At 45.9% G+C, this 15,410-nt stretch overlaps 1 protein-coding gene across 1 annotated transcript in view; it reads right to left on the bottom strand.

Moving 5' to 3' along the window:
* Positions 1–9,954: 9,954 nt before the first annotated feature.
* Positions 9,955–15,410, bottom strand: part of PRPF6 (pre-mRNA processing factor 6) — a 44,265-nt gene continuing 38,809 nt past the window's right edge. Inside the window, exons 20-21 of the mRNA XM_081323738.1 lie at positions 12,708–12,834; positions 9,955–11,308 (exon numbers count right to left, since the gene is read on the bottom strand). Coding sequence (XP_081179864.1) covers positions 11,156–11,308; positions 12,708–12,834 — 280 coding nt within the window. The 3' untranslated portion in view covers positions 9,955–11,155. The remainder of the gene's footprint in view (positions 11,309–12,707; positions 12,835–15,410) is intronic.

Here is a 15,410-nt window from a genome sequence, read left to right as displayed (position 1 = left end):
TAGAATAGAATAGAATAGAATAGAATAGAATAGAATAGAATAGAATAGAATAGAATAGTTGGAAGGGACCTTGGAGGTCTTCTAGTCCAGTCCCCTGCTCAAGGTATTTGCTGATGAATGGGGCTGAATGGGATTATCAAATCTGCATTTGTAAAAGGTGGTTCCCTGACTTTCTTCTGGGGGCTATTAAGAAACACTGGGCCTGCTTCTCTGCCTTTAAGATCCTTTGGATATTTTGGATTCCAAAATATTTCTTTCTCTGGGGCAGGGGGTGTGTGTGCTGTCCTCCCACATTTTCTTTTCTCTTTTCTCTTTTTTCCTTTTGCCTTTTTCGAAGATGTTTTTCAGCCTCTCTGCCTAGCCTTGTTCTCATGGTCCCGACAGATGAAACTCGGATGTTCTTGCTTTGACAACGTATGGAGATGCAGCCATTTTCCTTCTTATGTTTTACTTCATAGCGAGTCTGACTACGGACTACGAGGGGTCCGGGTGCCTTCTTAGGGAGAGGTCTTAAAGTGGAGCCCCGAAAAGGTTTCAACAAGCTGCAGTGGAAGACAGGATGAACTTTCCCTAAAAGCCTAGGGGAGTTTTAATTCCACTGTGACCAGGTTGATGAATTATTACGGAGGAAAACGGCTGCACCTCCATACATTGTCAAAGCAAAAGCATCCGATGTTAGCAGCGTTGACATCGACACCTCGGGAAAAAGTCCCTGATCATCTCCCATCCGGTGCCAATCCAGATCAGCCAAGATCAGCTGGGCGCTGCCAACGTTCAAGCCTCTTCTCCAACTGCCACAGTTAAAAACCTTTCACTGCAACCTCGGCGAAAGTGGCAGGTCCAGACTCCACACCAGGGGTAGGCAACCTCGGCTCTTTTATGACTCATGGACTTCAACTCCCAGAATTCCTGAGCCAGCCATGCTGAGGGGAACGGAGAGGCTTCCATGCTTAGCTATGCTGGCTCAGGAATTCTGGGAGTTGAAGTCCATGAGTCATAGGTTTTAATGGGGATTTTTATATTGTTATTGATTGTTTTAGCTGGGCTACTATTTAATTCTTTTTAATTTTTGTATCCTGTATTTTTTATATGTGCCCTGTTCACCGCCCTGAGTCCTTCGGGAGAAGGGCGGTATACAAATATAATAAATAATAATAAATAATAATAATAATAATAAAAGAGCCGAGGTTGCCTACCCCTGTCCTAGGCCTAGGCCGCTTTATGACTCGTGGACTTCAACTCCCAGAATTCCTGAGCCAGCCATGCTGAGGGGAAAGGGAGAGGTTTCCAAGCTGAGCCTCTGGCTCAGGAATTCTGGGAGTTGAAGTCCATGAGTCATAAAAGAGCCGAGGTTGCCTACCCCTGCTCCACACACTTCTAAAAAGTTTAAAAAAAGCCTTTAAAGAAAAAAAAAAGACCCAACCACAGCTGCAAAATCACTCCTGATTCCTTTCCGAGGTCAGAGAACGAGCGCGAGGAGGACAAGGAAAAGACGCAAAGGTGATATCACCCTGTCTGAATATTATTCCACATGGCGATGCGAAGAACAGGGTGTGTTTTTGCTCCTATCTCCCGAACTGCTGTCTTTCATTTCCTCTCTTTCTAAATATAAAAGTCTTATAAATGGCTTTTCCAGGGCAGAGATCAGTCCTTGTGCAAAACAGTAATGGCGCTTGATTTGTTTTAATTTAGCAACTCATTTCGGGGCCTAGAGGTCGTTGCCAACGGGGTCAAAGACTGTTCAGCGCAATTTCAGTTAAACGGGATTTGTTGCCGAGACTTTTGCTATAATAGAACAGCAGAATCCCAGAGTTGGAAGGGGCCTTGGAGGTCATCTAGTCCAACCCCCTGCTCAGGCAGGAAGCCCTATACCATTTCAGGCAAACGGCTGTCCAGACTCTTCTTAAAAACTTCCAGTGTTGGAGCGTTCACAGCTTCTGGAGGCAGGTTGTTCCACTGGTTAATTGTTCTGTCAGGAAGTTTCTCCTTACTTCTAGGTTGCTTCTCTCCTTGATGAGTTTCCATCTCTTGCTTCTTATCCTGCTTTATTTGACCCTTTGATTTCAGCTAAAGAGTATTTATTTTACAAAAAAATAATAATAATCCACGCAGGATTTTAATGTTAGAGGTGATTACAGGTAGTCCTCGGGTTACAACCATAATGGAGCCTGCCCTTGCTTCCAAGGCAGAGTTATTTTTTTATATCTTTAAGAGGAAAGTGCTGAGGTTGAATTTAAAAACCAAAAAAAAAAAAACCACCAAAACTCACCCACAGCTTTCTGGAGTGACGGGCCATTTCCTTCGAAATCCGTTTAATTTGGAATTTGCTGTTATACCTACAGGTAGTTCTTGACCGGCAACCATTTCTTTAGCGGCCATTTTAACTTCCAAGGCACTGAAAAAAGTGAGATAGGATCACGTTTCACACTTATGACCATTGCAGCATCCCCGGGGTCATGTGATCAAAATTCGGAGGCTCCAACACTGGAGGTTTTTAAGAAGAGACTGGACAGCCCTTTGTCTGAAATGCTAGAGGGCAGGGGTCGTGCCCGGCTGAGGAATTATGGGAGTTGAAGTCCGCAAGTCATAAAAGGGCCAGGTTTGAAGACCCCTGGTGTAGGGTCTCCTGATTGAGCAAGGGGTTGGACTAGAAGACCTCCAAGGTCCCTTCCAGCAGCTGGGTGCCAGTTCCTCCTAAAGATGGGGGCGCTTTAGGAGAAAACTATTTGACACACACACCCCTTTCTGCTCCATCACAACTCTGAAACGGAGATACGGCAACGTTCTGCAGGATTCCAGATGTGTGTTCAACAATGTGGTGACAATGTCACCGTCCAGGTGTTCACCATGGCCTTGGAGTTTTCCTGGGCTTTCCTGAGGAAGCTTTCCTCCCAACCCCCCCCCCTCCTCTTCTGCTCACTCATCTCTCTCTCTGCAGCTATTTTGGTGTCTTTCTCTTCCCCCCCCCCCCGACTCCTGTTGTTTTGTTCCTTTCCCTTCTCCCTCCCCGCGCTCTTTCCTCTCCTCTTTCCTTCCTCCTGTCCCTTCTTTCCATGCCGTCAGCCTTCCTCCAAGGCTGAATCGGAGGGGGGGGATTTCAGAGGAAGTCGGGGGACTCAGGAAAATTAAGCAAAAAAATAAATAAATCTCCAGATATGGCTGGGGGTGTTTTTGATCTGAAAAGGAGCAGCAGAGAAAGGAAGAGAAGAGAGGAGGGGAGGAAAGGAAAGGAAAGGAAAGGAAAGGAAAGGAAAGGAAAGGAAAAGGAAAAGGAAAGGAAAGGAAAGGAAAGGAAAGGAAAGGAAAGGAAAGGAAAGGAAAGGAAAGGAAAGGAAAGGAAAGGAAAGGAAAGGAAAGGAAAGGAAAGGAAAGGAAAGGAAAGGAAAGAAGGAAAGGCTCATCTTTATGAAGAACAGTCCAAAAGGATTTATATAACTTTTCCCCATCCTGAGGAGGAAAAAAAACCATGCTAAGTAATGTGAAGATGAAGAATTCAGTTCAGGTGAGGAATTAATTTTCTCGACTTTCAACCGTAGCTCTTACCAGCCCCAGCGTGCTGAATGGCCAGGGATGCTGGGAGCCAGATAAGCAGAGATGGACCCCAGACAAACAATGAAGCAGAAAACAATACCCATAAAGAAGAATATTTGTAGCTCAAGTTTGAAAGGAGGAGTCCTCGGTGTTCTCTCAGGTCCTTGGTTGTTTTTCTTGCAGACAATTCATTCCCCAGCTAGGTACCGTCACCAGTGCTAGCTGGAGGATTCTGGGAGTTGAAGTCCACAAAGGTTCGACAGTTCTGCTCTTTAATAATAATAATAATAATAATAATAATAATAATAATAATGATGATGATGATGATGATGATGATGATGATGATGATGATGATGATGATGATGATGGAAGGGATCTTGGAGGTTATCTAGTCCAACCCCCTGCTCAGGCAGGAAACCCTATACCAGGGGTAGGCAAACTTGGCTCTTTTATGACTGGTGGACTTCAATACACAGAATTCCTGAACCAGCCATGCTGACTCAGGAATTTTAGGAGTTGACGTCCACAAGTCATAAAAGAGGCAAGGTTGCCTACACCTGGTATACCATTTCAGACAAAGGGCTGTCCAGCCTCTTCTTTAAAACTTCCAGTGTTGGAGCATTCACAGCTTCTAGAGGCAGGTTGTTCCACTGGTTAATTGTTCTCACTGTCAGGAAGTTTCTCCTTAGTTCCAGGTTGCTTCTCTCCTTGGTTAGTTTCCATCCATTGCTTCTTGTCCTGCTTTCAGGTGCTTTGGAGAATAGCTTGACTCCTTCTTCTTTGGGGCAGCCCCTGAGATATTGGAACACTGCTATCATGTCCCCCCCTTGTCCTTCTCTTCATTAGACTAGACATGCCCAATTCCAGCAACCGTTCCTTGTATGTTTTAGCCTCCAGTCCCCTAATCATCTTTGTTGCTCTTCTCTGTACTCTTTCTAGAGTCTCAACATCTTTTTTTACGAAAAGGAAGATTTCTAATCACCTTTCCCTCACCCTGAAAATTCTGAACTCACACTTGTATGTGACACAGCCCTTTTGGGGCATCCACACCCTCAGCGTTATGAGGCTTGGCAACGGCAGAAAATTGCAACAGCTGCCCCCCCCCACACACCCCCTTCGACAAAGTGTTGTCCGTTCCTGCCTTAGAAATCCGTTACCACTTTAATAATAATAATAATAAAAAAGAAACACCAATTCTGGCCGCGTTCCTGTGTTTTTTTATCTGTAGCTGAACTGACAAAAAAATAAAATAAAATTCAGCAGGCAAATCTTTTGCCAGCACTTTTGTCCTTGCCAGGAAAAACTTCCGTTTTTAAAATAATTCCATGTTGAATCGCAGTTAAAGGCACAGGAGTGAATAGCATTGCGTAACTGCCTGGTTCCTTCTTGAGGAAGCCAACATCCTTCTTGGCTCTCTGCTCTTCTGCTCTTAATCCAGGGAGGCACTCTTTCTGGGCCCGAAAGGCTGCGTTTTAACATTACGGGTAGTCCTCATTTAGTGACCGTGAGACGTTGCAACGCCGTTGAAAAGAAGGACCTATGACCGTTTTTTCCACACTTAAGACCTCTGCAGCGTCCTCATGTGATCAAAATTCAGAGGCTTGGCAACTGACATGTACTTATGACGGTTGCAGCATCCCGGGCTCACGTGATCCCCTCTTGTGACCTTTTGACAAGCAAACTCAATGTGGGGAAGCCAGATTCACTTAGCAATCGGGTTAGTAACTTTAACAACTGCAGTGATTCACTAAACAACTGGGGCAAGAGAGGTCATAAAATGGGGCCAAATTCACTTAATAACTGTCTCAGCTAGCAACATAAATGTTAGGCGCAATGGTGGTGGGACGTCGTCAAGGACTACCTGTATAGCATAGGGGGTATCTTGCTCAATAGTAGCAACTGTGAGAGAGATCTCGGAGTCCTAGTGGACAATCCCTTAAATAGGAGCCAGCCGTGTGCTGCAGCTGCCAAAAAAGCCAACACAGTGCTAGGCTGCATTAACAGAGGGATAGAATCAAGATCACATGAAGTACTAATACCACTTTACAAGGCCTTGGTAAGGCCACACCTGGAGTACTGCATCCAGTTTTGGTCACCACGATGTAAAAAAGATGTCGAGACTCTAGAAAGGGTACAGAGAAGAGCAACAAAGATGATTAGGGGACTGGAGGCTAAACCATATAATGAACGGTTGCTGGAATTGGGTATGTCTACTCTAGTCTAATGAAGAGAAGGGTGAGGGGTGACACGATAGCAGTCTTCCAATATCTCAGGGGCTGCCCCAAAGAAGAGAGAGTCAAGCCGTTCTCCAAAGCGCCCGAAGGCAGGACAAGAAGCAACGGATGGAAACTCACCAAGGAGAGGAGCAACGTAGAACTAAGGAGAAATTTCCTGACAGTTAGAACAATTAACCAGTGGAACAACCTGCCTCCAGAAGCTGTGAATGCTCCAACACTGGAAGTTTTTAAGAAGAGTCTGGACAGCCATTTGTCTGAAATGGTATAGGGTAATAATAATAAGTTGGAAGGGACCTTGGAGGTCTTCTAGTCCAACTCCCTGCTCAGGCAGGAAACCCTATACCATTTCGGACAAATGGCTGTCCAGTCTCTTTTTAAAAACGTCCAGTGTTGGAGCATTCACCGCTTCTGGAGGCAGGTTTTTCCACTGGTTAATTGTTCTAACTGTCAGGAAGTTTCTCCTTAGTTCTAGGTTGCTTCTCTCCTTGACTAGTTTCCATCCATTGCTTCTTGTCCTGCTTTCAGGTGCTTTGGAGAATAGCTTGACTGCCTCTTCTTTGTGGCAGCCACTGAGATATTGGAACACTGCTATCATGTCACCCCTCACCCTTCTCTTCATTAAACTACACATACCCAATTCCAGCAACCGTTCCCTATATGTTTCCTGCCTGAGCAGGGGGTTGGACTAGATGACCTCCAAGGTCCCTTCCAACATCATCATCATCATCATAATCATAATCATTATTATTTATTACCTAGACTCTAAAGCAGACATGTCAAACTCGTGATGTCACGTGACGTCCCACGACATATCAGAGCTTTTTCCCCATTGCTGGCAATGGGGTGGGTGTGGTTTCCTCGTGACGCAGCCGGCCTGCAGGCCGTTAGTTTGACACCCCTGCTCTAAAGGAAAAAAAGTTGGTGGGCAGATCTGAGGCCAAAATGAAATAAGTACAGTTAAATTCAATTACAGGTAGTCCTTGCCTTATGACCACAACTGGAATAAACCCTTATGGGTGATTTTCCTTTGCTTTTCCTTTATTTTATTTGGAAAATTCATATTGCCGCCTAATTTTTCATTCTGTTACTTTTAACTCTATTTATAGAGGGTCGGGATGCACACCAATTTGAGTCATTCCCGACTGGAAACACCTATAACCCGGGGAAACATGAAATAAAGATATTAGATTCAGAAACTAGGAATCAGCAACAAATTAGAGGTAGCTCGCTAATGCCCCCTAGTGTCCGAGAGTGGCTGTATTTTTATTTTATTTTTTAATTAGGGATGGATCGAATTCAGTTTTTCAAACTTGGCAAATTTTAAGAGGGTGGACTTCAACTCCCAGTATTCTCCAGCCAGCATTGCTGACCAGGGAATTCTGGGAGTTGAAGTCCGTCCATCTTAAAAAGTGGCCAAGATTGAAAAACACTGGCAGAAGTGAAGTAGTTTTCAAGCAATAGGCAAATTGCAGTAAAGAGAAGCCAGTGCTGAAACTAACACTTGATTTTTCTTGGGATAGTTAATACTGAAATGAACCATAAAACAATCTTGTGAGGTTCCAGAAATGGGCTGAAAATAAACGAATAAATTTCAACAAAGATCAAAGAGGGGTTGCTCAATGAGGAAAGAGAAATCAAATTTTCTGGCACAGCGCTGGTTATACCGAAACAGAGTGGAATGGGAATAGAATAGAATAGAATAGAATAGAATAGAATAGAATAGAATAGAATAGAATAGAATAGAATAGAATAGAATAGAATAGAATAGAATAGAATAGAATAGAATAGAATAGAATAGAATAGAATAGAAAGATGGTAGAATAGAATAGAATAGAAAGATGGTAGAATAGAATAGAATAGAATAGAATAGAATAGAATAGAATAGAATAGAATAGAATAGAATAGAATAGAATAGAATAGAACAGAACAGAATAGAATAGAATAGAATAGAATAGAATAGAATAGAATAGAAAGAATAGAATAGAATAGAATAGAATAGAAGAATAGAATAGAATAGAATAGAATAGAATAGAATAGAATAGAATAGAATAGAATAGAATAGAATAGAATAGAATAGAATAGAATAGAATAGAATAGAATAGAATAGAATAGAATAGGTGTGGAGCCTTCTTAGCTGCAGGATATTTTCTGCCTTGGGTCCCTTCATATCCTGCAGCCAAGAAGGCTCCACATACATTTGCCTTACTGAAGTGACCCCGAGGACAGAGGTAAACTGCCAAGTGGCCTCAAGGACTCAGGGGTGTCAAACTGCCAGCCTGTGGGCCAGGCACGTCATGACGAAACCGCGCCCACCCCATAACTAGAAATGGGGAAAAAGTTCCGATACGTCGCGCGACATCCCGAGTTTGACAGGTCTGCTCTAAAAGAAGGCAAATGACCAGCTGTCTGCAAGGAGTATAAATCCTTCCCTTCCCCACCATCCAGGCAGAGCTGGAGAAGCTTGTGGGATGAGAAGCAAAAGGTCTTCGAAGGAAAACCAAGAAAGTCCAGTTGCCTCCTGAAAAAAGCAGGCCTCAGATGGCCGAGAATCTCCATCGACACTTATAAGGGAAGGAACTTCTGGCGTTGTGCGAGAGGGGGGGAAAATGGAGGAGAAAGTTCGCATCTTCACAACTGGAGCCGGAACGAGAAGGCCATAATGGAATCGAATTCCTCTGTCCCTGGCCCACCATCTGAAGAGCTAACCCAGTTTTAATTTTTTTCTTACATTTGTGAACATTGACACGGAGTCAAAAAGAATGAGAGGATCGTGTCGCTGGCTCCACGCTCCCCCTTTTCTGGGTTAAAGGTTCCCCCGCACACGCGTGCTAGTCGTTTCCGACTCTAGGGGCCGGTGCTCATCTCCGTTTCAAAGCCGAAGAGCCAGCGCTTGTCCGAGGACGTCTCCGTGGTCATGTGGCCGGCATGACTAGACGCCAAAGGCGCATGGAACGCTGTTACTTTCCCACCATAGTGGTCCCTATTTTTCTACTTGCATTTTTTTACGTGCTTTCGAACTGCTAGGTTGGCAGAAGCTGGGACAACTAACAGGCGCTCACTCTGTTACGCGGCACTCGGGATCCGACCCGCCAAACTGCCGACCTTCTGATCGACAAGCTCAGCATCCTAACCCACTGAGCCATCGCGTCCCTTATTGAGCCACCGCATCCCTTTCTGGGTTAGGGCTCCCCATTAGAGACTTTTAGATGCCCTGACCTGATTGGACAACCATTTGTCTGAAAGATGATAGGGTTTCCTGGCTGAGCAAAGGGTGGGACTAGAAGACCTCCAAGGTCCCTTCCAACTCCGTTATTCTGACCGACAGTCCCCATCGTCCTCAGCCAGCTGGGGGGAGGCACCACTAGACAGAACTTGCAAGCTAAATTGAAGAATGGAGCATTAACGTTCCCCAACCCAGTACAGGTAGTCCTCACCTTTATGACCACGACGGAACCCCAAGTTCTCGTTGCCAAGCAAGGGATTTAAGCAAATTTTGCCCTTTTTTAGGGCCTTATTTTTTTGGCCGCAGTTAAGCGAATCACTGCAGCTGTTAAATGGATCATGTGGTCATTAAGTGAATCGGGCTCCCCCCCCCAATTAGAAGCCAGCTGGAAAGGCTGCAAATGATGATCACATGACCCTGGGCCAGTGCCTCCATCATAAATGCATCCCAGTTGCCACGCGTCTGAATTCTGATCACGTGACCCTGGGGATGCGGCGACGGTTACAAGCGCGAAAAACATTCCGTCCCTTTTTCAGTGCTGTTGTAACTCTGAACGGTCAGTAAACGAACGGACTTACCTCCATGCGCCTCGGTACCACACCCAATGCAAAAGGAGAAATGCACATTCTGACGCGTCAAGATGCTTTAATTCCAAATGAGGCCCGTTTATTTAGAAAGGCTATATAATGTGTGCAGGCTTTTATGCGTGTTCCTGTTTTCCCCCCCCCCAAATCGTTTTCACCCGTTTTCCACATCCTATTAATTTGGGGACCTATCAAAGTCATCCACACTGGCCTTTTGGGGAAAGAATTAAAATGGAAAACGATCCGAATCAAGTTGATTCCATGCCAGGCGGGTTTAAACCTTAATCAAACTTGTATTTGATAGCGGCGTGCTACCAGCTAAGTACAGCCGCTGCGAGTGAACGCACGTTTTTCAAAAAAAACAAGGACACCGTGCAAAAACGTTCGCATATATTTTAATACACAAAAACAATCTTCCTGAATAGGCTGGGAATTTGATCTGGGACTCCAGGAGGTTAGAGTTAAACCAGGAATGTGTTTTCTTTATATATATATATAATATATAAAAAAGGAAATGTTTCAAACAAACTAGATCACAAACTATTGCTATGAGAGGGATGACAATTTAAATAAGAGTTCATTTAGGCAATGTTTTCAACACTATTATGGTGGGGAACCTGTGGGTATTACACCTTTCCTTCCACCGATAAGCTTCTCCTTTCATATAGCATTGTGTCTGTCTGCCCTTTTATGAAATAACCTGTGGTTTAAACACATTTTAAACACTCAACTGATTCCTTCCTGTATTTTGGTATAACTCTTCTACTGAGCTGAAAGCACAGTTGTTTAAAATTCTAAAGAGGAAACAAAAAAACACCCATGCAAAGTGAGTAAATGGAAGGGGGGGGGGGAACCTGTGAGAACAGTACCTTATTTTAATTTTTGTTTTTCTTCTTCCCAAAAGCATTTTGGACCAGATTTTCTGCCTTAGCCAGTTTTCCCTGCGGCAACCTTGTCTCTTCTCTGCTCGGATTTTCCAACGGACTTTAAAACGACGCAGAGCTTTCTAACCGGTCCGGTGGGTTTTCCAGACTTGGTTCTTTGGTCCCCTGGCCAGAGATTAAAAAAATTCCTAGCCGAGGACGCCGATTGAATGCGGCAGGAAAAGTGGGGTTTTTTAAATGGCTTGCGGGTTTTTACCGGTAGAAAAATAGGCGGGCGCTCTTTAAATGGCCAGGTGCTTGAGGAGGAGGAGGAGGAGGAGGAGGAGGAGGAGGAGGAGGAGAGATAAAATTTAGGCAGGCAAGCAGAAATATTAGAAAGGGATGGGTCCGTAGGAGGAGGGCCCACCAGCCAGTAGCTTCCCAAGAAAACTGGGGAGACTTTGGACAACAAAGGAAACATCTGCCGGTCAGCTGGGACTGTTAAGTTCCTGGTGTTTGCACTTCAGAATGGAGAAGCGGCTAGAACAAAACATCTGCCCAGTTCACTGTCCTTGTGACGGACAGCTGGCCCGGCCGGTAAAACAAATACGCTACACAGCGCGCGCGCTCTCGCTCTCTCCCAATGCTCTGAGCACGAGGAAGAAGCCAAGGAGAGTCCAACTCAAGGTCCCCTTTTGAACCCAGGGCACTCCTGTTCTAGAACGTGTTCTTGATCTTGGCTGCCACCAGTATCAGGATCTCGCCGATCTTCCGCTGCCAGTTGCTGATGTCCTTGGAGACCTCGCACCACAGCTCGCCGTGCCGCGGCTCGGAGTTTTCACAACGCTTCCTCACCTCTTCCTGCTGCTCCTGCAATTGGGGGGGGGGGCAGGGAGGGGAAGAAGGGGCAAAAAAGCTTGTTTTAACCACCCAGGTTTGTTTGTTTGTTTTAAAATTACTGTATTTTTCTCCTGCCTGTATTGCTTTATAGGCAATCGAAGGTAACGTCAGGGAATATAAGGTAATATCAAGGGGGTAAATAGGCATAATACTCCTTCCTCCTCCTCCTAGTTTCCCCAGAACAACAACCCTGTGAGGTAGGTTGGGCTATGAGAAAGTGACTGGCAAAGTCACCCAGCTGGCTTTCAAGCCTAAGGCGGGACTAGAACTCACTGTCTCCTGGTGATTGGCCCAAAGTCACCCAATTGGCTTCCATGACTAAGGCAGGACTAGAACCCAGCCTCCTGGTGATTGGCCCAAAGTCACCCAACCAGCTTTCAAGCCTAAAGTGGGACTAGAACTCCCAGTGTCCTGGCAAATGACCCAAAGTACCCAGTAACTTCCACACCTAAGGCAGCACTAGAACTCACTCTCTCCCAGTGATTGATCCAAAGTCACCTAGCCAGATTCCATGCCTTAGGCAGCACTAGAACTCACTTTCTCCTGGTGACTGATCGAAAGTCACCTAGCCAGATTCCATGCCTAAGGCAGCACTAGAACTCACTCTCCCAGTGATTGATCCAAAGTCACCTAGCCAGATTCCATGCCTAAGGCAGCACTAGAACTCACTGTCTCCCAGTGATTGATCGAAAGTCATCTAGCCAGATTCCATGCCTAAGGCAGCACTAGAACTCTCTCTCTCCTGGTGATTGATCCAAAGACATCCAGCCAGATTCCATGCCTAAGGCAGCACTAGAACTCACTCTCTCCTGGTGACTGATCGAAAGTCACCTAGCCAGATTCCATGCCTAAGGCAGCACTAGAACTCACTCTCCCAGTGATTGATCCAAAGTCACCTAGCCAGATTCCATGCCTAAGGCAGAACTAGAACTCACTGTCTCCCAGTGATTGATCGAAAGTCACCTAGCCAGATTCTATACCTAAGGCAGGACTAGAACTCACTCTCTCCTGGTGACTGATCGAAAGTCACCTAGCCAGATTCTATGCCTAAGGCAGCACTAGAACTCACTCTCTCCCAGTGATTGATCCAAAGTCATCTAGCCAGATTCCACGCCTAAGGCAGGACTAGAACTCATTGTGTCCTGGTGACTGATCCAAAGTAAACCTAGCCGGCTTCCATGCCTAAAGTGGGACTAGAACTTGCAGTGTCCTGGCTAATGACCCAAAGTACCCAGTAACTTCCATACCAAAGTTAGGACTAGAACTCACCGCCTCCTGCTGATTGACCCAAAGTCACCTAGCCAACTCTCCCCAATTAGGAACGTTTCTCCATAAAGTCCCTGCTTGAATTCAGCAACGTTTTCCTTACCTCGGTGCCGTGCTGAAGCTCAAATTTATAAAAGAAAGCCCAAGCGTCCCCAAGGTCCGAATCGATTTTCACGGTCCGATGGAACCACTCACGAGCCTTCGTTATTTTGCGTTCGCTCCAGAACAACCTGCAGATGAGGAGGAGGAAGGAGAAGACAAGTTAAGGAGACCAGGAACATCTTTCTGGTCAAAACAGTCTCTTTGTTGTGATTCCTCGCCAGCCAGTGGATCCGGCAGCTGAGTCTGAGGACTCAGATGAGGAGGAGGAGGGGCCTGGAGTGACATCAGAGTCAGAGGAAGGCTCTGACGAGCTCCGAGATTTACACTCGGACGAGGAGCCTGGCCCCTCTAGTCGGGCTCAGGCTGAGACACGGCTGTGCTGGGAGCCTGAATTGGACAGTGATGAAGAACAGCTGGGACAAATCCAGGATGCACAAAAACGCCGGCAAGAGAAGTGAGTAAGACAGAGGAAGGCAATGGGGCGGCTCCAACCATTATCAACCTCCCATCGCCCGGTTCGCTCCCACAGAGTCGGCCTCCTCAGGGTGCCGTCAGCTAAGCAATGCCGGCTGGCGACCCCCAGGGTGAGAGCCTTTCCTGTGGGCGCACCGACCCTCTGGAATGAACTGCCCCCGGAGCTGAGGATGGCCCCTGACCTTTGGTCCTTCCGCCGTGACCTGAAGACATGGATGTTCCAACAATCGGGCCTGGACTGACTGTAGTTTTAAATGTGGTTTTACTGGGTCTATTGTTATGTATTTACTTCATTGTTTAATTCTTTTTTAAATTTTGTATTTTATGTTTTTTAACTTTTTATTGTTGTGAGCCGCCCTGAGCCCTTAGGGAGAAGGGCGGCATATAAATTTAATAAATTCAAAATTCAAATTCAAATTCAAAGGCAAAGGAGAAGGCATTAAGAAGCCACGCCTGGGCTGACTTATCAAAGGGAAGGTGTGGGAGGTGCTGGTTGCGTAAGGCCGCCGTTCGTGTTGAGGAATCGAGTTTCTGTGGACTGTGTTTGTTTGCCTTGGACGTTGACTCAGGTCTGTGAATAATAAAAGGGGTTGGTTTTTCCTTGAGGTTCCTGCCTGCTTCTTGGAAGAGGGGTTTCTCCTCCTGAGCATAACCAGGACTCACGTAGGCTGGGACAGAGCAGTCTTGAGGATGACCATTTGTCTGGGATGCTATAAGGTCTCCCGCCTTGAGCAAGGGGTTGGAATAGATGACCTCCAGGGGCCCTCCCAGCCCTAGGATTCTACGAAGATGGATGATGGAATCTTTCTGTATAAGGGAACAAGTAGTAGCCATACAGGCAGTCCTCATTTAGCAACCATTCAAAGTTACAACAACAAAAGTGAACTTGTGTCAGGTCCTCACACTTACGACCATCACAGCATCCTCCCCTGTCATGCAATCAACGCTTGGGTGCTTGGCAACCAGCATGCGTTTAGGACAGTTTCAGCATCCCGGGGTCCTGGGATTGCCATTTGCGATCCGGTTTCCATCAAGCAAAGTCAACGAGGGAAGCCGGATCTGCTTAACGACCATGTGACCCGCTTAACGATTCACTTAACAACCGTGAGCCAAAAAATAAATAAATAGAAATAAAAAATGTTGTAAAAAAATTGGGCACAATTAAGAACCAGCCCTTGCTTTGGCCACAGAAATTCCGGTCCCAGCTGTGTTCGTTAAGTCGAGGACCATTCTATGCACAAATCTTATATAAGTATATAAATAAAATTCATTCTCTGACACGGCGTGGCCTCCAAAGGTGGAAATCTAACCAAAGCAGAGCCAGAGACTCTTAAGCACCATCGAGAAAAACAACCAGGAACGTGGCCTTAATTTTAAAATGTCCAGCTTTCCCTGCTGGTGGTTTATCCTTTTTGAAATATTCCTTTTAAAAAAAAAATTCCCTCAATCAGAATAGCTGCCTCGGGGCTCTTTTACAGCGACCCGTTCTGCACAGCAGCACCGAGGCTCAATCGAGACCCAGGGACTTCCAGTTCTTGACATTTAATAAAAAAAGGCCGTCTGGCAGATCAAGCTGTTCCACAGCGCATGTTTATGGTCTAGTAAACACTATTGAAAAGGGACGCGGTGGCTCAGTGGGTTAGGACGCTGAGCTTGTCGATCAGAAGGTCGGAAGTTTGGCGGGTCGAATCCCGAGTGCCGCGTAACAGAGTGAGCGCCTGTTAGTTGTCCCAGCTTCTGCCAACCTAGCAGTTCGAAAGCACGTAAAAAATGCAAGTAGAAAAATAGGGACCACTGCGGTGGGAAGGTAACAGCGTTCCGTGCGCCTTTGTGCGTCTAGTCATGCCGGCCACATGACCACGAAGACGTCCTCGGACAAGCACTGGCTCTTCGGCTTTGAAACGGAGATGAGCACCGGCCCCTAGAGTCGGAAACGACTAGCACGCATGTGCGGGGGAACCTTTACCTTTACCTTTAAACACTATTGGGGTGGGGAGGGAAGGCTGATTCCTTCAATTGCCCAAAGGGTTTGTGTGTGTGTGGGGGGGGAAATGCTATTTGCAAAAATGCGCAGGTCTTAGAACCGAGAGTTTGCTGAAAGCTTGTTTACGAGGCTTGCAGTTAAAACCAGGCAAAGCCCCTTTGTGGGTGCAAGAAGCTGATTTTAATCTATTTGTTTCTATCTCACCTTTGTGACTTTAGGAGTAACTCAAGGCAGCAACCCTATTTA

The sequence above is a fragment of the Vipera berus genome (genome assembly GCF_964194415.1).
Source record: "Vipera berus genome assembly, chromosome: 3".
In the NCBI taxonomy this organism is placed as follows: Eukaryota; Metazoa; Chordata; class Lepidosauria; order Squamata; family Viperidae; genus Vipera; species Vipera berus.
Note: the sequence above shows the minus strand (reverse complement) of the source record. Positions and strands in the feature narration are given on the sequence as shown.